The 22,791-nt window shown below is 35.6% G+C and overlaps 1 protein-coding gene across 2 annotated transcripts; it reads left to right on the forward strand.

The window, feature by feature from the left end:
• The first annotated feature begins 353 nt into the window (after positions 1-353).
• LOC106151257 (HEAT repeat-containing protein 1-like) lies at positions 354-22,769 on the forward strand. 2 transcript variants are annotated; one of them, XM_087002053.1, is made up of 43 exons: positions 354-504; positions 982-1,130; positions 1,336-1,552; positions 1,802-1,943; positions 2,258-2,359; positions 2,574-2,834; positions 3,092-3,177; positions 3,444-3,701; positions 3,978-4,085; positions 4,365-4,590; positions 4,888-4,980; positions 5,197-5,279; positions 5,491-5,693; positions 5,962-6,086; positions 6,243-6,422; positions 6,658-6,850; positions 7,139-7,293; positions 7,603-7,792; positions 8,031-8,212; positions 8,546-8,752; positions 9,056-9,298; positions 9,930-10,061; positions 10,911-11,164; positions 11,475-11,587; positions 11,842-11,963; positions 12,369-12,497; positions 12,645-12,863; positions 13,070-13,205; positions 16,331-16,500; positions 16,804-16,980; positions 17,395-17,538; positions 17,859-18,029; positions 18,314-18,498; positions 18,847-19,020; positions 19,281-19,365; positions 19,673-19,807; positions 20,263-20,367; positions 20,529-20,599; positions 20,750-20,847; positions 21,033-21,190; positions 21,541-21,699; positions 21,945-22,053; positions 22,506-22,769. In XM_087002053.1, the coding sequence occupies exons 2-43, from the start codon at positions 989-991 to the stop codon at positions 22,592-22,594; spliced, it is 6,531 nt and encodes a 2,176-aa protein (XP_086858179.1). In that variant the 5' UTR covers positions 354-504; positions 982-988; the 3' UTR covers positions 22,595-22,769. The 2 variants fall into 2 exon arrangements, with proteins under 2 accessions (XP_086858179.1, XP_086858180.1); XM_087002054.1 differs by having other exon boundaries at positions 376-437.
• Positions 22,770-22,791: the final 22 nt, after the last annotated feature.

Consider the following 22,791-nt stretch of genomic DNA (forward strand, 5'->3'; position numbering starts at 1 on the left):
ATCATAAAAAGGAACATTTTATTTATTCATTATCAAAAATACTACAATTGCTTCTAAACCTTTTTATTTCAAGTTATCTTTTTTATTTTATTTAATTTTTTTAAATCTCACTTTAATTATGTTAGCGTTTATGTTTTTTTACTACGAACGTTTTTTTTTTTTTTTTTTTTTTTTTTTTTACATTTTGACTTATTTGTTGACATGAACCACATTTTATCTTCATCAAATTCTGTCTTCGTTTTTTCTGGTATTGTCTTTGGTATTTTCTTTAATAAGCCCCTTTTACACTGGACGGCGTCGATCCTTTCTGCATTTATAAATATATGGTCTAAATACAGAGACAGTCTCTTCTTGAAGGTTGCGCCATCTATAGAGCTATCGTGTAAACGGCGAAAGCACATGGCTTGCGAAAAAGGACACAGTTCCTATGGTTTCGTGTAATATTTGTGGCGTTTCATTTTTAATTTGATGTATCAGACTTATTCCGAAGGTGGACTCTCTTAGGTTTGTTTTTTGTTTATCTTGATTTATTTTTGTTCTGGCTCACCTATGGGCTTTAATCTGGATTACGGTTCTACTCTAGGCCTTAAAACGATCTGGAACTTGAGTTATGTCCAGAAGTTGGGTTGCGCTATGCTATATCTTTTATGGGTTGGCACATATCAGAAAACGTGAAATAGGGGTGCCTACGCATAGTTTATCGTGCCATGGTGAATCCAGTTTAATAAGATTGAAGGGGGTATGCAAATAAATGGTACAACTAGTACGGTAGGTCAATTCCAACTCCTGTGACTGGGACCCGATTCCAATATTTTGTTTTCGAAAAGAGTCTTTTTATCCATGTACTGCTACTCAAAAAAGTTTTTACCTCCTATGCCAATTTGATGTTCTTTCGTACCCATTCTAGTGGTAAAAGACCAATTTCCCCTTGCCCATTTTTGTCAGATTTCTTAATTAACAATTTTTTCAACTTACTTACAGGTGAACCATGACATCTCTAGCCAAACAGCTGCAGCGTTTAGCTGTTCCATTTACACAGACTGTCTTAGGTGAAGACAAGAGGAAGGCATCACTGCTGTTTGATCCCAAGGAGGCAGCAAACCTTGACAGAGAAACCTACTATGCTTTAGGTAAATTATTGAAATAAATAGTATCTACATTAGTGTTAGTCTTTATTAAATATAAGAATTGGCATTATATACCAAGATAATAATATTCTCTGTTTTGAAAATTATCAATTTTTCTTCATGCTAGCTCATTCCATATGGCATGTACTAGTATTAAATACAGTCCAAGTGTTTCATTGAAACATTTGTTATATATTTATGTTTACAGGAATAAATGGTCTAGAAGAACTTGAAAATATAGATGGTGCTTTCCAACAGTTTGAAGACACTCTCTTTAATGAGTCATCCCAGTCCTTTGAACGAAGTGTCCAGACAAAAGAAGTGAATGACAAACTGGATCAGACGATATCAGAATTCCTGATTTGTGTTTCACCTTACTTTCTGCTTAGACCTGCTCAGAAAGCAATGGAGTGGCTGATTTATAGGTAAACATAGAAGGGAATTATATGTAGTGGTCTTTGTATTGTATTTTTTTTTTATTTAGGTGGCTAAAACTATATGGATATTTCTTCATATTCTTTGATAAAGGAAATTTGTACAGAATAATATATCAGTGTATAATCATCATTTTTTTTTCAAATAATAAGAGATTTTATTGTCTATATAAGCTGTGTCTATAAAAAATGAATATTTCAAGTTGCTTAATTGAATCCCTTGTTACCTTTTATCCATAGGTACCATATTCACCAGTACAATGTGGACAACTTGATCCTGTGTGTCCTACCTTACCATGAGACCAACATGTTTGTGAGGGTAATACAGTTGCTCAAGCTGTCTGATCCAACATCAAGATGGAACTGGATAGAGGGGATTCAGGTCAGTGGAAATTTGATGATACAGTTTTGATAAAGAAAATGATACTTTCAAGGATTGCCCAATGGAATGAAAATAAAATTGTGGTAAATGGCATTATGCACTTTTTGAACTTGTTATTAAAGTTTAAGAACAAGTTGGATTAACTGAAAATGTCTGAAAATTGCTTTGTTTATCAGACTTTTCCAAGTGCAGCTAATGTTTGAGTTGTATTGGGAAATATGGTGATTGTTGTCCTGTGACAAAATTGGATGATTTTATTTTTATGCATTTTTTAGTTTTTTTCTTTACACTTTTTCTAAATGATGACTTTCCAGAAACCTGGAGTTCCACTTGCCAGATCCACTGTGATAACTCACTGCTACAAGGATCCAAGCTTTCTGACTTTTATCTGTGAAATGGTGCCTAAGTTTCTCAAAGTAAGTGATTTGAGAAATTAATACTTTGTGATAATGACCATGGATTTCAAATGATGACATGAATCAAATTTTTCTAATCTTGATTAAGCTAAAAAAATGAATTACTCCTATTTTTGAGTTAAGAAATAGTTGACTTCCTTTCTAAATATTTTTCTGTTTGCTTATCCGTACTGGTGTAATTCAGCTTTTTAAACACCTTGCTTTCACTTTGAAGGTTCATGGTACAGACCACAGTCCAACATCCCCACTGAGAGCAGTCATTTCCTTCTACGCATCCACTGTGGTGGGTGCCCTGCAGTACTGTGACCCCATCACGGATAGTCTCATTGCACAGCTGATGCCACATTTGGTCAAGGGGCTGAAGTCCAAGAGTGTGGATTATAAAGCAGCCTCCTACATGATAGCCAGTCAGTTGACCAGCAGGACAAAACTGAAGACCGAAGTGCTTACAACTCTGTTGCCTGTGTTGACCAAGGTTAGTCAGTATCTTGACTAAGGTTAGTCAGTGTAATAAGTAGAAAGAGGCAAGGTTCAAGGGTTTGTAGAAATGATAGGCTTTTAAAACTGTTGCAAAGCTATTTTTCCTTAGCAAAATGTAACTACTCTGTCACAGTTGGTTTAAGTTGTAAAATGTATTGATATTTAAGGGGAAATTATCATTTGGTTAAACAGGACTATTGCCGGTCACTAATGTTCATTATAAATACTTATGATAATAACTTGATTTTCTAGCATGTTCCTGTTAAGTTAAGCAGCGAGGCACTTGCATGTGTTGCTGTTATATTCCAGTCACAGAAAATAGATAAAATACCAAAAAAGTAAGTAAAGAATATGCAAAAGCAGGAAGCAAACATACTTTTACTTGAATACTGGATATAGAAGTTGTCTTTTTTTTTCATCAACCCAGTGAAACAATTGAAAAGGGGCTCTCTTGTAGAGAAGATATACCATAGGGAAAATTGATAGACCCAAGGTTTGAACACTTTAAGTAATATCCAATCTTTTGAGGTCAAGTTTAAAAATGGTAAGTCTTCTAAGCAAGGTGGCACAATCATCAATTAAATTGTCAACATTTTATTTCCAGAAGTTTCAAACATCTGTGTAAGCTGCCTGGTCTGGTTCAGTCCATGTGTCAGCTCTCTTCCCAGTACATCCTGGACTCTCTCCTGTCCCCTTTCCTGGACAAACTGGTTCCTGCTGCTGTCAAGGACACTGCAACCATGACAACCAGCAGTGACGGAGGGGAGGAGCTTGTGCATGGACCGCCCCCCTATCTCAGCCTCCTGGAAGGTCTACTGGGGGATGTCCAGTTGAAGACTGCTTTGGCACAGCAGGTTATAAGGTATGTTATGCTAAAAGTTAGCAATTGTAAACAGGTATATATGTTAGTGCACTAGGGAATTTATGCTCACGATCACCTTATTCTGTATATCTTCTGTGAAGTTTTGTCTGAAGTTATCCAACAATACAAATATTTTGATATTCTCCATGTCATTGTGGGGAAATTGAGATATATACATAATAAGTAATTATGTATTTAGAAAAGAACTAATAGAAATGTTAAATATATATATTTTTCAAAATTAAAATGAAAAAAGTGGTTTCAACTTTTTGAAAGGTCTCTCTTGGATGAATACATCAAATTTAGAAAAAACACAGCTGGTGAAGATGCCATTGCCTCACTTAATGAAAGGATGAAGGGGGTGGTGCGGGTGCTAGAACAGAGGTGAAATATTTTATTGGTTATACCTAAGTAGATTTTTTAAGTGCTGAATGTTTGATATCTTTGATGTCTGCATTCTATAACCTTCTTCAATAAATAGTGAGATTGATCATATATAGATGTATCTTTACTCCCTGATTTTGGGGCTAAATAATGATTCTGGTTTTCACCCTCCCAAGTGTTTTAAATCATTTATGGTGCTTTGCATAAGGAAACGAAATTACTTATATTGTCACAATAATCATCATGGCAGATGAAACTCATTTTCCCCCTTCACCCAAGGTATCCTATTTTGATGGATACGGCTGTGGAAGAAGGACTAAAGAAGCACAATGGTTCAGTAGTCCAGGGCTACATAGAGCAGTTTGCGTCCCTGTCCTTGTCCTCTGTGAAGCACCAGATTCTGCCCGACTCCAGTACCAGTCTTTTGCTGAGTTTAAACCACCCCCAGGAGGAGATCAGAAAATTGGCTGTTACACATCTGGCAGAGAAACTCACAGTAGAGACAGTAAGGCTCTTTGATTTATTTGAGTTTGAGATATTTAGTAGATTTATAAGAATATTTTACAGGCTTTTTTCCTGATATGTATATAAAGCATCATAGAAATGAGAAGTATGTTCAACATTTCAAAATGTACTTTTTTGCACATAACAAAATTGGTTCAATTTTTTACTTGAAATTTTTCATTTTTTTCAACTGTCAAGATAAACAATAGTTCTGAATGTCCTGGGCAAACATTTCCTTAACTGGTTAGTATGCAAAGCATTGTGTCTGTTGTTCTTACATTGTGTTTGAATGTTCCAGGCACAGTGTGATTCATTTTATAAAGAGGCACTGGTCAGCAGGCTGCAGGATGACCAACCAATGGTTGTACTGGCAGTGCTGAAAATTGGAGAGGTATGCACATTGTGGTCACACACAGATATTAAAAAATTTTTATGAATGAACAATGTCCTTTTATATCAGTGATGAGAATTATGGGTCCGATATTTTTACAAGAATTTCAGGTTGATTGCAATATTGTTGTCTGGTGCAGCAGCTGCTAAATGTTGTAATGTGTGACCATGCAGTCCCACATTTGTAATAATAATGAATAAAAATATTCTTTTCTAGATTTTATGGCAGATCATTCCCCCTACTGAACTATTTGAGATTCTACAGAAGGTGCTTCAGAAGGGATATGTAAAGTCCAAATGGTTTGTGCCTTTATCTATAGATAGGCTAAATGCAGATATTTATGCTTATTATGTTGATAATTAAATTCATAGTTGTGGAAAGTAAAGCCTTTATTTACGTCTCAGAAAAAGAGGGGTTATCAAAATATAAAGTATAATAAAACTTTAAAATTAAGAAAGACAAATATTATTTTAAAAAACATCTGTCATTTATGGTTTTGTAATCTACCAGGCGACCAACTTTAAAGACAACCTTGGAGTTAATATGCTCCATGTCCACCAAGGGTGACCACAGCAAGGATACATCCATGACCATGGTACTTCTGCCCCATATGTTAGTGACCCAGGCTGAGGAGGAGGCCGTAGAACTGGCCAGGACTGTACTGGAGTCTTCTTATGCTTCACAACATACCTTATTCAAAGACCTGAAGAAAGGTGATTTTTTTATTTGTATATTTTTTGTGGGGAGAGAGGAAAAATCTATCATTTGTTTAACAGTTGGTTTGCTCCAAAATATGTTGTAGTAATCTACCATGCAAACACCAATTCATGAACTTTATTAACAAAATTTTAAGAAAGATTTTTTTTTACTTCTATTTTTATCTCTGTTTAATGTATAAGCAAAATTTTACATCAGAAAGATAGTATTTGTTTTGATATCAACCACTAGAATGGTGCACATTCAAATATTTTTGTTTTTCAGTGTGGTGTAAAAAGGCTCCTGGCACCAATGTGACTTTGGAAGCAGTAGCTGACTTAAATGAATGTTTGATAGATGGCCTTAGCAGTGTTTTGTGTAGGTTGACTGCAGCAGAAAGAAGAAAGTGGGTATGTACACATAAACATTCAACAAATATTGATGCACATACATTCTTATATCTTCTGAATCAAATTGTTTTAGCATTTCAAATGATGTAAATGTGGATCCATATATATATATATATATATGGCACTTATACATCATTGTTACAACTGGTATTTTAGGTAACGGTGCTTGTGAACCACAAGGCAGCAAACCAAAAGTTACAAACCTCTCTTAGTTTCATCACATTGATGACATTGTCTGCCATGATGGAGCATAGTGGTCCTGTGGGAACTGAGGCAGCTGAGGAAGTAGTGGCAGTGCTGCTTAGGAACTGGAAAGTTGTGAATGGTGACAAGAAAGTATGCACAATTGTAAAGATATTCTTATAGTGTCAGTCTACTGTGGAAGTGATATAATTATAACAGGAATATTTTCACTGGAGTGCTCAAAGCGGGGATGAAAGATGTTTTTTTACTTCACTGGTTCAACATTCTTAAGGCAGGTGACTTTTGTAATAATTTAATTTTTTTAATGGCCAATTTGTTTGTTTATAAAGTTTTAAAATATAATTGTTTGTGACATTTTCTCCTAAAGAGCCCAAAGCAAAAAAATGTAGAAGCAACTCCACTTGACCTAACCACAGCAGTGAAAGAATTCGGGAGCAAGAGGCATCTGTACAGCAATTTCATCCAGTCAGTTAAAGAAAACAAAGGGCTTCCAGAGGGTGTCTTTATTGGGGTTATGTATAGGTTGATCTCTTCTCTTAAGATATCCAAACAACTGGCAGGTAATTTTCATCAAAAGTAAAAATATTTGTATCATTGTTTTGTGTATCTGAAAATCATGCCTTAGTTATAAGGAAAGGGCAGAAACTGAAAAAGATTGGAAAACTCCACTTTTAGATGCATGCAGCTCAATTAACGAAGAAATCTTCTAATTATAATATATATTTCTTAGTATTCATTATAATTAGAAGATAAATTCTAATTATAATATATATTTCTTAGTATTCATTTTCCTTCTTTAAAGTTTTTATTTCTGTCATGCCTTGAGCATATATTTTGCTGTTTCCAAGGCAAGCACTGGTGGGCAATCCACCCAGAGAAGAAAGGTGATGATCTGTACCTCCATGTGTGCACCAGGATATTTGACATGCTGACCACAGCCCTGGCCTCTGACCAACAGGAAAACATGAAGTGTTATGAAAGTCTGTTGCAGCTGTTGTTTAAGGTGAGTATAATGAGTCTTGGTGATGGTAGCATGTCTGTTTAGGTCAAGTTGTATGTGTGGCGTATTAAACAATGACCCAGCTCTCCATGTTATGTTAATAGAAGATTTAGGACCTTTTTGGCAAATGATCTGAGTGCTTAGTCTTGGTGAAGATACATTTAATTTTTCATTATTGCTGTGGGTTGAAGACAGATCATCAGATTAAGATAATTTAATCAAAGACTTAAATGTTAACTGAGGAGTAAGTGCTTTGTCCATGATTATCATGATATGCAATGTAAAAAAATATTTTTCATTTTTTTCCTCCAGACCCAGTTTGACAAGTTATCCCTTCTGTTTAAATTCCTGGCCATGCTTTGGACATCTAACTGTCTGGACATGTCCATCACGTCTCTGACCACGGTCACCCAGGCCAGAGCTTTGAGAGTGGCCTGTGCTGCCCTCTCCAGTGTGGACAATAAGGCAGATATGGCTGCTTTAATGGGCACCAAATCTCCAGGTAAGCACAGTGGTAGTTATACCTCTCGAGGGGAAATTATTCAATAACATAAATGCTTTATACACTGTTCCCATCTTGACCACCATATATTTGTAAATGAAGTGATTGACATCTGTAATTGCTATGTGTTTATTTTAGTACACAAACAATTCTAGATATTTTGGATGTAATATCAGCATTTATGTTTGATTGGTATTTTTTAATATATATGTTGTATTTTTTTCTGCATTATTTCTAGTAATCCCTAGTTTGCTGGTATCCCTGACTTCGGTGTATCCCCCAGTACGTGAGGCTGCCTTGATGATCCTGGGGGCAGTGAAAGAGAAGTGTCCTGCAGATGCCAGCCCATATATGGTTGTGGTCAGTAGGCTAGTCCATGCAAAGGAGGAACTAATCACTGATCAACACCATTTGTCTCAGGTGAGGTGCTTTTTACATCAATTTCATAAAAGTCTTGAAGTTCTTTAACAGGGTAATGTGGCACAATTGCTATCTAGAGAATGTAATATTAATATTTTTCTTTTTTTCCTTCAAGTAGTGCCTTTGGGTAAAGTTTTTAATTGCAGGTCAAGCCATGTGTAATACAAGTTTGTTAATAGGATTTTTTGTGAGAAAGACTACTAAAGAACATATATACATATATATATATGAAAATTTGTTACATTTGTCTTTAACTAAAACCTGGGAAAGCAGTAGTTCCATATGAATCAATGTCTCGTTTATTTGAAAAAAAAATCACTTCATTCTTCTCAGACCTTGGGAGTCCTCTTCTCAAAAATAAAGAAGGCTGAAGATGAAACTGGGGAGCTTTTAAGCCCAAAGAAGAAGGAAAAGTCTAAAGCCAAGAAAGGGCTGCTCCAGGCTGCTCTGGGAAGTCTGTTACACTGTGTGGTGAGCCAGGAGACTCCTAGACATATGGTGACAGGGTTGCTGAAATGCCTAAAGGAGGTGCACAGTGAGGTAAGGGGTTCCTTATTGAGTAATGTTTACCTTGTCCCCAGATAATAGATTTCCAGTTGCTTTAGTGAAACAAAGCATTGAAATTTGCTCAGTAGGACATAGCTCTACAATTCTGATTGTGATTGATGACAGTTAGTTTTCAGACCTTGGATGTAAAGAATGCTGCAAACATTAAAGCTCACTTTTTACGTTTATTATGCATACAGATAACTATTAAATAATATGCTAAACTATAAAATAACATCTGACAATAAGCATATTCAGTAATAAAAAGCTTTTCACAAGATATCTCCTTCTATTAAGGATATGTTGAACCAACTACTGCCAGTGATGCAGGATATTCTGCATAGGGCATCCACAACACAACACCATTTGTCTCCTAATGATGCCACCTCGCTGGAGTTGATCTTGACCAAGTTTAACGCAGAGACGTCTGCTCTCCTGGCAAGAAATGATCAGAGTGTGAAATTGTTTTTGAAAGCTTTGCAGCTTGACAAAGTGGTATGTCCTGGAAAACTTGCACCAGGGGAAATGGCTATAAAACAGGTTTGTAAATTCTGTTATGACTGTGTTCTGAGAATAGTACTTTTAATTTAGATAGTAGAATGGTTTGTATAGGACTTAATGTGTTAGATCGCATTCACAACGAGTTGAGCCAGGCTTTACAAATCCTGGGGACTAAATATGGCGGTCGTACATGAAAGAAAAAACGCCTAATCTTTTAATAGTCTCTCCGCCTCTCACACGCCTCTCCATGTGTCTTCCCAATGGAGCCGAGATTTAATGACTGTCCCCCCGCAGGGACGACGTGTGGGGAGGCGTGTGAGAGGCGGAGAGACTATTAAAAGATTAGGCGGTTTTTATTTCATGTACGTCTGCCATATTTAGTCCCCAGGATTTGTAAAGCCTGGCTCAACTCATTGTGAATGCGATCTTAGTTTCTCTAAGAAATATGTTGATATGTGTGATTTAGTGTATTGCACCTGATGTTATGGATTTGTATAAATTGTTGGCATTTAATTTTTGTAAAATTGATAAAAATAATACAGCTTGATAATGTAAATGAAGTAAAAAAGTTGTGAGAGTCTCAGCATACTGTTGCTTTGATGGTCATATCCTTATACTTGTTCCTTTAGAATCATTTATCTTGCTAAATTGTCTTTTATAATTTCAACAGGTCACCAAGGAGTTCTTCAGTTCCATCCCCAGTGCAGATGTACAACAACTGATACTGTGTGCACTCATTGACCTGTGGACAGATGGCAGCACTGTGGCAACAGCTACTTTGGTCACCAAGGCTTTGAAAGGGGTATAAATTATTTTGTAAAGCATAGAGAAAAAAGTTGGTTTCATGAAGTGTACAGCAGTAGATAATAATAAGTTGATTGAGCACTAAATGATGTGAATACATTTGCAGGCTCTCTAGACTACAATATTTACACAGTATATATATATATATATATATATATATATATATATATATATATATATATATGGATATACAATTATATATGTTTACATATGTAGTATGTTAAATTATACATGTGTTAATGCAAATTATGCTATAATATTAATTAATTAAGCTATTCACAGCATTGTTGACAATAAGTGGCTGTGATATACTAGATCTCAGGTGAACTATGTATTTTAACAGCAGTCTTTACAAATTCTGCTATTACTTTGAGACTTTTATGACAGGGTGGATTAAGGAGAATTGACAATATCTGATCACTGTCATCTAGACCCACCACACTGATTTTCAGTAGTTCATCATGCATTCGTTGCCTCTCAACAGTGTATCTTGTGCATTCTGTGAGGAAATGTTTTTCATCCTCAACACAGTTGCAAGCTTTACATTTTCTCTCATCAAGTGGAGTTTTAGGGTTTGTGTATCGTTATATTGCATTGGTTAGATTGTTTAGAAATAGATTTGAGAATGATATTTCTTAAATGTTTCACTAGTTTCGCTTGCTGAATTGCAAAACTAGCAAATATAAGATTACACAGATTCTGTTTAAAGCTGCTATAACCACTGTTCCTTAAATGTTGGATACACCTAGTCATTGTATTTTACATTTTAGCAGTAAAGATTTAATTGGATTTAAGTATACAAATATACTTCATCAAGCAGAATTCAGCACTCTCTTTTCCATTTCAGCTCTCCTTGCAAGCAGAGCAGATTGCTCTCGAGCTGAATAAACTGGACCAGCAAGCCGGGGCTGTCTCCACTGTGAGAGAGGCAAAACGTGCTCGGCGCATGTCGCGTCCAAATGTGCCTTCTGAAGAAGATACTGCTCCAATGGAGAGAAGAGGATGGAGAAGGGTTACACTCATCCTAGAGATGCTGCAGAATAAGAAGAAAGTGAAGAACATCCATCTTCTGATACCAATATTTTTTGGGTTGATTTCCAAGTGAGTTACACAAGTGACCTATGAAACCTTTAAATTGATTAAGACGTAGAATGCCATCTCCGCTTTGAATTTTGACACTGTGTCGTTATTCACTGTAAGTGTGGCTAGAAGAAATGCTTGGTAAATTTTCCATACTGGTCCTTAACAATGGATGGTATGGCAGATGGCCTTGCTACAACCTCACAGACCTCAAGTGCATAGACGTCCTACAGGCCTACAAATCTTTTTCCATATCTCGCTTGTCTTGCTTGCTATCAATAAAAAAATTAACTCATCAGTGCTGATATTTTTCTATGATTTTCTTGTGTAGATTGTTTGAGGTGGATGACACAAGCAGCACAGAGTATGTAAAACAATTGCTGTTGTCCTGCATACTTCATGCCTGTCAGAAACTATCACCAGATGGAAAGCCAATAGATGAAAGTAAGTGATTTGTAAAGATGAGATAGACATAATTAGACATGTGGCATTGTAAAATCTGAATATATGCTTTAGTGAATTTGAGTTTTATTAAAGGGAAATTATAAGACTCAAATTTAATTATTAAAGCTAACATAATAGAACACATTGGAGTTCAGTTACTGTTGTGAAATCTGAGGTGGATATATAAACGGCATATTCCACATAAGGTATACAAGTTTATTCACGGCTTTGTTCATTCCTCTTCCATGATTTAGGTTTGGTCAGTGAAAAGCAGTTTAATGTGGAGTTGCTTGTACAATGCATCCGTTCTTCAGATAACCCTCAAACACACAGGCATGCTTTGCTCTTGCTCAGCATGGCTGCTGGGCTGTTTCCTGTAAGTATGACTGGTGCTTCTGATCTGGATCTGTGACTATGTCAGCTTTATATATATATATTGCCGACATTATAAGACAAGGAAAGGAAACATAAGGAAACATTGCCGACATTATAAGACAAATTATATATGAAATATGTTAACCTAAAGAAGTGTAAGAGATCAGGAGTTGGGATGTTTGTTCCTATAAAATGTCTGATATTTTTTCCTCCAGATACTGCTATATCTTGGAAAGGCCTTTAAATCTTTTAAAGCCTGAAACTTGTAACAGTGTTTGGGAAGATTTTTAGGTATCATAATCTGCTTCTTTGTTTATAATTTCTATGAGTTGAGTTGGAGGTGCATTGCTCTTTTATTGATGAATATTTCAACAATGTGGTTTATAAGAAAATGTCTGCCATTCAGGACCATGTGCTGCACAACATCATGGCTGTGTTTACGTTCATGGGGGCCAACATCATGAGACAAGATGATGCCTACAGCTTCCAGGTGATCACAAAGACATTGGAAACTGTCATACCAGCCCTAATAAAGGTAGGAGAAAAGAAATATGATATGTCCACATTACAAAAAAATAATGGCATTAATTCTGTTGTGAATTTTAATTACACACTAAACACTGTTGTGATTTCTAAAATGTTAGAATTTGTTAAACACTACAAGCTGATTAATTTTACACAGGCAAGTGAACAGCAAGAAAAGGTGCAGCATGTGGTGTCTGATGTGTTGAGAGTGTTCGTGGATGCCAGCCCTCATATACCAGACCATCGCCGTCTGCCTCTTTTCACAAAGCTCGCAGAAACAGTTGGGACCGAGAAGTTTCTTTGGATCATGGTTGTACAAATGCTTGAGAGCCATATCACAAAAGGGGCACAGAAAACTGATGAGCAAGAAAATAAGGTAATTATTTGTTACCAAATGATTTGGTTCATGACTGTATAACTGCAGGTTCTGTGTGTGTTTGTGTGCATGCACAAGTGTGTGTTTAACCATTACTGCGTATGAATGAAACAAATAAACGCCATAGGGTTTTAAAGTTTATATAGTCAGGAAACTTACAGTTAATATACAGCTTTATATCAGATTTTTTGTGTTATATCTTACAGCCTCCAGCAGGACATGTCCACCAAGACATTGAATTCTGTCTCCATGTGGTCCACAATTTCTCGCCAAGGGTCCAGGTTGTCTGCTGTCATCAGTTACTCCTGTATCTGGCAAAGTTGCCACAGGATAAAGAAGAAGGCAGGTGTCAACATCTCAGTGGTTGTGATATTGAGGGTTTTTAAGGCATTATTGTACCACCAGCGTTAGCGCTGGCGGTACACATGGTTTCGGTCCCGTCCGGATCGTTCCGCCGGCTCCGTTGGCTCCGCCGGCTCCGCCGGACGGCTACCGTTACCGCTTCTCCTCCTAGACGGTAAGGGCCCCCGTACCCATCTCATGGATTTAGGTCACCTATAATCTCAACTCGTTCCACGTAAAATTTGGGCTTTGTCGGTATTGGGGTCTGGGTGTGGCACTCATTGCAATGCACCCTTGTCTAAAAATGGCAAAATTAAATGCTAATTATCTACCCTACGGAAGGAGTTATGGGAAAAATTTCTATAGACGGCTTTCCAAAAGTCATATGTGTAGATTTCAAATATACCCTTGGATTTGACCTTTGACCTTTACTTCAAGGTCAAATGGGCCAAAATTTTCAAAAAAATGAAATTTTTTACGAAAAAAAATTTTTTTGCCCTGTTATTCAGACACCACACAGACTTAACCAATAATATTATTGGAAAGTGTTACCCTTCAGGTCATCTTTCATCTCCATGAATTTGGGGTCAATCGGTGCATTTTCACGGGAGTAGCGGCCATAAGATACCGAAACTGAAAACTGTCTCTAATTCGGGAACCGTTAATGCTAGAGACCCATTCTATTTTGCATTTTGTAGAGCATGTAAAGCCCAACACTGAAGGTGGTCTCGGTTTTTTTGTATTCCATACGGTTTTCGAGTTACGCTGTATCAAAAAGTACATATTGGTGGTAAAAGCAAAATGTGCAGTACGGTAATGGATAATAAATTTTGAACTCTGGAAAAATAAAACATAAGGCTTGGCAAAGCAGACAACTTGTGTTCAAAAATGACATTATTTCATCAAATTTGAACTTCTGAAACTTCAGAGCACCTCTTATTTCAAGAATTTTGACCAAAATGACATTTTCTTTATTTTAATTAATTTTTTCTGTACGAAATTTAAGGCACATTATGGTAACTCCAAAATTATAACATCTAGTCCCTTATATCTCCAAAACTGGCAGAGATAGGTCCATAGTTACTATTGAAGTTGAATAGGAAGTCATATACTGGCAATCTTACTATGACCTTGAAATTGACCTTTGACCTACTTTTCACCATGAACTGAACTTTGCAAATTTTTCTTCCCTTTTATCTCCAAAACTGGCAGAGATAGGTCCATAGTTACTATTGAACTTGAATAGGAAGTCATATACTGGCAATCTAAATGTGACCTTTAAATTGACCTTTGACCTACTTTACACCATGAACTGAATTTTGCAAATTTTGCTTTCCTTTTATCTCCAAAACTGGCTGAAATAGGTCCGTAGTTACTATTGAACTTGAATAGGAAGTCATATACTGGCAATCTAAATGTGACCTTAAAATTGACCTTTGACCTACTTTTCACCATAAACTGAACTTTGCAAATTTTGCTTCCCTTTTATCTCCAAAACTGGCAGAGATAGGTCCATAGTTACTATTGAGCTTGAATAGGAAGTCATATACTGGCAATCTAAATGTGACCTTGAAATTGACCTTTGACCTACTTTTCACCATGAACTGAACTTTGCAAACTTTTCTTCCCTTTTATCTCCAAAACTGGCTGAGATAGGTCCATAGTTACTATTGAACTTGAATAGGAAGTCATATACTGGCAATCTAAATGTGACCTTTAAATTGACCTTTGACCTACTTTACACCATGAATTGAATTTAGCAAATTTTGCTTTCCTTTTATCTCCAAAACTGGCTGAGATAGGTCCGTAGTTACTATTGAACTTGAATAGGAAGTCATATACTGGCAATCTAAATGTGACCTTAAAATTGACCTTTGACCTACTTTTCACCATAAACTGAACTTTGCAAATTTTTCTTCCCTTTTATCTCCAAAACTGGCAGAGATAGGTCCATAGTTACTATTGAACTTGAATAGGAAGTCATATACTGGCAATCTAAATGTGACCTTGAAATTGACCTTTGACCTACTTTTCACCATGAACTGAACTTTGCAAACTTTTCTTCCCTTTTATCTCCAAAACTGGCTGAGATAGGTCCATAGTTACTATTGAACTTGAATAGGAAGTCATATACTGGCAATCTAAATGTGACCTTTAAATTGACCTTTGACCTACTTTACACCATGAACTGAATTTTGCAAATTTTGCTTTCCTTTTATCTCCAAAACTGGCTGAGATAGGTCCGTAGTTACTATTGAACTTGAATAGGAAGTCATATACTGGCATTATAAATGTGACATTAAAATTGACCTTTGACCTACTTTTCACCATAAACTGAACTTTGCAAATTTTGCTTCCCTTTTATCTCCAAAACTGGCAGAGATAGGTCCATAGTTACTATTGAACTTGAATAGAAAGTCATATACTGGCAATTTAAATGTGACCTTGAAATTGACCTTTGACCTACTTTTCACCATGAACTGAATTTTGCAAATTTTGCTTCCTTTTATCTCCAAAACTGGCTGAGATAGGTCCATAGTTACTATTGAACTTGAATAGAAAGTCCTATACTGGCAATCTAAGTGTGACCTTGAAATTGACCTTTGACCTACTTTTTATCATGAACTGAACTCTGCTAATTTCTTTCTCTTTTAACTTCAAACTTGACAGAGATAGGTCCATAGTTACTCTTGAACTTGAATAGGAAGTCATATACTGGCAATTTACTGTGACCTTGAAATTGACCCTTGACCTACCTTACGAAGAACTTAAATTTGATTGTACCATATATATTTTTTGCAATAGTTTAAAAATTCTTGTTGATTGCATTTTTACAGCTTGTCAAGCACAAAACTGGCGGCTGTGTCCCTTATTTTGTGTATGTGGGGGTCTATACGAATGCGTTTGCTCCAGCTGGTGGTACAATATTTGGAGGCGGTATCGCCTCTCTGATCCTCTAGTTTTATAATAGAACTATTGGGGACGGGGGAGAGTAAACGGTCTGTAGGAAACATTGCCGACATTATAAGACAAATTATATATGAAATATGTTAACCTAAAGAAGTGTAAGAGATCAGGAATTGGGATGTTTGTTCCTATAAAATGTCTGATATTTTTCCCTCCAGATACTGCTACAACTTCAAAAACAAGAACACCCAGAAACGTGACGAAGAAGAAGACAAAGAATGAATTGTTTGACACAGAGACCCACACTGCTAAACAACTGCGACATTTCAAGTACACTTTAGCAAACTTTATCAGTGTATTGCTCTCTAGTGAGACGTTTATCAGCCAGGTACCTTTTTTTCACTGCAGAATTAAAATGCATTTAAAATTATTTATATTTTATCTTTTTTAATTTAAAAGTTGAATGTGTTTTAAAGTATTAAATAAATATATTACCTCGATTGTAAGGAATGAGATGGAAAAGACATTCAAAAAAATTATTTACCTATTTTTCTTTTAAATGCATATTTTAAATGTTTTAAGATGAAGATAGATTAAAATTTTTATGCCAGCATGTATAGCTTGTGAAATCATACAACAGAGATGATGACCTCCTTGAGAGTTTTATTATGGAAGTTTTTTACCTTCATAGCTTGTGGAATTAGAGGAGACAGATGTGACCTCCATGCAACCTCTGTATCAGACTCTTCTAGAAGAAGACTTGAGGTACATCACTCAGGTTGCCCACTGTCTGGAAGCACACACACACAGCAATACTGCCAAGTTCTGGAGAGCTTTGTTGCACAAGGGATATGATATATTGGAAAAGGTGCATATTTTCACCACTTTAACGTGGTTGTACCATTCCAGTATATTGATGGAGATCCTCAGATGTATTGACTAAAACAAACAATATTTTTCTACTACTTTATGAACACACACCAACAAGTTAAAAACTCAGAAATAATCAATGAATATATTTTTGAAACCTCATATTTCTTCACTTGGATTAAGTCGAATGGAGGATTAATGACATCTGTTACATGCACTTTGCATAGAGATACAATTTTATAGCAATTTGAAAGGATAAAGGCACTATTTGTCTCCAAATGAAACTATCATACAACTGAAGTCCCTTGTATGGTTAAGTGACATTTGTTGAAAAGAGATTGTTAAATGGGACTATGAAATAATTTGATTATCTTTGTGCTGGAAAACAATCTAACAATTTTTTTATGTTCAGGTGAATGCACTGTTGCCAGGCAATGTTTTTGTTACCGTGGTGACTGGCTTGATGCAGAATGAGTTGGCCACAGTGAGGAGGAAGGCAATGGATATGCTGAATAACAAACTACAACAACAACAGACTCCTTTTACACAAGAAGAGGTTTGTCAGTGTATTTCTCAGAAAATGAGGAAAATGTGGACAAAAAAATTATTATTCAAAAGCCTTGTTATAGATAACATTGTGAATAATAACTTTTAACTGTTGCACCTGCATATAGTATAACTGCTATTTGTAAACTTATTTATTTTGAGTAACATTCTTGGTCCTGTAAAGGTTTCAAAGATGGCATTTAAGTTTCCAACCATTACAACCATTGTTTAAGAAAATCTTATACCTTGTGTTGATGAACTTTCACAAAACAAATTTTGTAAGTTTTCTTTTTAAATTAGTTTGCAATACTATCTGTTGTCTACCTTTAGCAATCTGCACTGCTCAACCTTATTGACAAGCTGGTGTCAGTTGCCGCAGCAACTAATTTGACAGACAGTGATGGTGGAGAGGAGCAAGCTGTGAACCGTCAGACTGCCCTCTATAGCCTAAAGTTACTCTGCAAATGCCTAGGCAAGAACAGTCCAGCAGCATTTACAAAGGTAGAAGTGGGATTTCTTTGGTAGTCTGCCATCAGTCAGATTTTGATTATCTTTGTGTGATTATCTTTCAACAGCTGGTTTAGTGATTCACTTAAACTGCAGTTTCAGAATAAAATTGACTCCAAAGGCAAGGCTCTGATCACACTGTTATGTATTCTATAAATTGTAATCTTTATTCTGAAAAAAACAATTCATTGGGTAATTTAGATTAGTATTAATTGTATATTTGTTCTCTTGTAACAGTGACCATAATGCTCACGCAATATCTCCTCTTTCTATACCAGCTTTTTGTTTTGAGCACCACCATCTTTCTGGAGTCTGGTGCCAGCACTGCGTCTCCCGTGTCTGCCAGTGCTTTGCTGTTGCTGGCAGAGTTGTGTAGTGTGCTGAAAGCCCATGCCATCCCATTCCTTCCACGCTTCATGCCTGGCTTACTCAAGGTGCTACAGAATGAAGAAAACCTTTTAAGGTGAGTGGAATTGTAAATTATACTGTATGCAGTTGTATTTATGGAGATTTGTATCATACAGGATGTAATCTTTCATCTTTGTTTCACAAGGTTGTATATATTATATTGTGACACAATCTGAAAAAATTATATTTTTTAGCTGTTAAATATTTTTTACTTCTTGCATTATTTTGAATTTTTCATATGTTTGAAAAAGAGGGAACGTGTCACATTTTCTGTCTTAAATTGGGTTTTGAGCAATACTATTTGTCAGCTTCAGCTGGTTCATATATTAACTTTGCCAAAAATCCCTCTTAAAACATATTAAATATGTTGGTAATTTATCCCCTGTACTGTGTTACCTGCCAGCAATGACCTGCTGCTGCTGAGTGCAGTGACCACACTCCACAAGGTGGTGGAGAGCCTGCCACATTTTCTCAGTCCATACCTGGAAGAGGTGCTGCTCAGGGTGGTCCAGCTGTCCTGCTTAGAGTCTGAAGACCATCACAAGTCCCAGCTGCATCTGAGACTGAGAGCTGTCAGGTGTGTTGCTATATGATATAAAACTGACTTTATTAGTATAAGATATATTAAAATATATTGATAAAATGATGTTTTAACTGTTAAAAATGCTTTGTCTAATTTTTGTTGTACTGTATGTAGGCATAAAAGACCAAAATTCTGGCATTCATGCTCTGTTAAGTGGTAGTTCCTTACATGTTGCCTCATATCTTCAGTTCTATTCTCATATAAAATTCTGTGCCTCATACAGAAAAAGTGATTTGTACATGTTGTTATTCTAGGCACAATCTGTCCACAGTTATAGCCCCCAGAGTGCTGCTGCCAGCTGTAACCCACTGCTATGATGGTGTGGTGCAGCAGCAGAAGGTGAGGATGTGAACTCGAACAGAAATAACCTGAATGAGAAGTCATGCAGATAAGAGTTTTAAAAAACTTAACAATTCTTTGTTTTCTTGGTAATGCATGTTGCTTGTATGAATGGATTCTGTATCCATACCATGTTAGAACACTGATATGTTGATATAAACATACACATTTAATTACATTTTAAATAAGGTTATATAAAATATATTAATTTTTATAAATTGTGTCAAATTAGGTCAAATTAATATGTATACTGTCACGGATAGACTTTGATGATTGTTGACAATGTTTAACTTCATCTTCATTCCAGTCTTGTATCATCCCCTTGATGTCCATCATGGAGGGTCATTTGTCCAGCATGAGTAAAGATGACCTGAATAGCCACCACAACCAGATTGTTACCTTCTTCCTCACTGCTCTGGATTTCAGAATGAATAACCAGAATGTATGCGCATAACAGATTTTTTGTTTCTGATTACTATTTCCTGTGTTATTTTGTTTTGGTGTCCAATTACAATCTTCATTTTATTCAAGAGCCTGTTATGTTTCTTGATGTAAAAAAATTAATAGTAATGAATTGCAGGATTCAAAAACTTAATTTATCTAGAAAAAGACTTAATAAACCCTAGTTAACACTGGCCTTCCACAGTGTGTGACATAATAGGAACATAATGATAGCAAGGCACAGGCAAGATCTAATGTGCTCTTGTATGTCACATACAGTGGACAAGGAGTATTTGTAACTGACTTATCCTTTTGTCCAAAAGCATGGGCCACAGGTTTTGTCTGAAATAATCTGAAACATTTGTAGTACATTGAATATAAAGTTTGATATCAGTCTGCATGTTTTTTTAAAATGAAATGGCTAGACTCGGAAAAGCAAAATGTTTATTCTTTCAGTTGCCAATGCTAGACATCCTTAAAATAGAAGAGTGTGTGATAAAACCAGTGATTGCTATGATAATGAGACTATCAGAGGCAACATTCAGGCCTATGTTTTTCAAGGTATGTTGGAGTTGATAGACCTTAAATATAATACAACATAAATAAAACAACAAATTTTTATCATGTATGCAGTTTGAAGGATAAACAGATATGTGAGTTTCAGATCTCTCTAACTGCGAATATCTGCTTAGTTTAAAATGCCAACTCCTTTATTTTAATAGCTGTTTGACTGGGCTACCAGGCTTGAGACAACTAAAGACAGGTTGATCACATTCTATAGGTTGGGAAACGGGTAAGTTCTTATTATTCATGTCTTATTTTAAGTCTTCTACAAATGTTTGTCTTATGTTTTCACATTTTAATATGAGTCTGTGCAATGCAAAAAGTTGGAATTTTAATTGGCAGATGAATTTTGTAGTGCTCTCTTTTTTATTTCCTACAGCATCTCAGAGAAATTGAAGGGATTGTTCTCACTCTTTGCTGGACACATTGTGAAGAACTCTGCCAACATATTGAATGACAATAACACCTATAAAACAGGTAAAACCAGGGAATATTTTTTTATTCATTTTTTTTTTTTTTTTTAATTACTGTTATTTTCATTAAAACCTATTCAGATATTCTAGATATTTTCATGTTATTCCACAATTTACCTTTTAGGAAGAAACATTTGTTGTTTTTTTTTCTTGATAAATTGCAAAACCAGTCTGCAATTTTTTTTCTAGCTGAGCCATATTTTGGTGAAGATCCCCGTGCTGAAGAGAAGGCGAGTCAGTTGTTACAGTATGTGCTGGACTGTCTCCACAAAATATTCCTATATGATACAGACGGCTTTCTCAACAAGGAAAGGTTTGATACACTCATGCAGCCATTGGCAGACCAGGTAAGAGTTTGATTATGTACCTTGTTTTCTTCCTCTCCATCTTGTCTCCTGAGTCCTATTAACCAATTATTTGAATGCACCGCATTTTTATTTTATTTTATTTTTATTTTTTTTAGCCAACTTGCCGCACCTTTGTAAAAAACTGAAAACTGATTACAAACTGTCCCTAATTTTCTTATATTCCCTTTAATCTTTTTGCTTATTTTTGTTATTGAGCTTTATGTCTGTAAATATGCCTTTCTTGCTTTTAGTCATAGAAAAATTCACCCACTTAGTTTTCCTAATATTGGGGGAAATGAACGTTGTTTATTGAACATATATTCATATTATATCATTTTCAACTGTTGCAGCTTGAAAATCTTCAAGGAGGTGAGGGTTGCTATGAGTCCAGAGTTAACGACCACTTGGTGCCGTGTATCGCCCAGTTCGCCATTGCAGCTGGGGATGATGGGATGTGGAAACCTCTGAACTATCAAGTTTTGTTGAAGACTAGGAATATCTCAGCAAAGGTTAATGTGTGGACTTGTTTTGGAAATGTCTAAAATGCCTATCAGTGGTTTTTGATTACAAGTTCTGAAACAGACCTTAATATATACTGATTTTGTCAAAACTGCAAGTTTTACTTTTATGATTACTGAACCCTTATGTCACTATACTACTGCTACTATGCTTCTATTATATGTTGCATTCACCTACAATTGCATGGTTTATAGGGTATTAGAGGTTTTATTTAAACGAAGACATTTCTTTTTAGGTTCGTTTTGCAGCTTTGAGGGTGATAGAAGAGTTCAATACCAAACTGGGAGAGGAATATATGACACTACTTCCAGAGACTATCCCCTTCCTAGCTGAACTCATGGAAGGTAAGGATTTCATACACTGCATATGGTATATTGGGATGAATTTCAAACACGTTTTGGTATATGAAGACCCAAATTAGAGTGAGTCATGATGCAGGTGCTTTTGTAAACAGCTCTTCAACATGTCTCATCAATAGTTTATTTGGAAAATAAACATTCCTTTAAATTGAAATTGGAAAGAATCTTTTTCTATTTTAGCCATTTGTAATTATGAAATTATTTTGGGGCTTGAAACCTTTTTCTGAAATCATTGCATTATGATTGATTCATGAAAAAAAAATGAAATGCAACATTGACTTCGCCATGGCAAGAAGAGATTGTATCAAGTTAAATCATGAACAATTTTTACCACTTCAAAGATCTTCAAACAAAATACAATTCCCACCATCTTTGATATAATTTTCCCATATAATTGATAATGTAAGAGGTTAAACTTAAAATTTTACTAATTCCAGATGAATCAGAAGAAGTAGAACACAAGTGCCAAGAAGTCGTAACACAGATGGAAAAGGTTCTTGGGGAACCTATACAGAAATACTTTTAAGCCAAACCAGAATTTGATGTAACATGATTGTCAGATTTCCAGTGCACATTTTAATACATTGCATGAATACCTGACATTTTTCTATCCACTTTTATTATATGTGTTCCAAAAAATTAACAAAAATAGTTTTCATTATGATATCCATTAAAATACAATAAAGTTTCCAAAAACGTAATTTTTTTATACAGAATTGAATT

The sequence above is a fragment of the Lingula anatina genome, chromosome 1 (assembly GCF_051362555.1).
Source record: "Lingula anatina isolate TDL-2025a chromosome 1, LinAna3.0, whole genome shotgun sequence".
NCBI lineage: Eukaryota > Metazoa > Brachiopoda > Lingulata > Lingulida > Lingulidae > Lingula > Lingula anatina.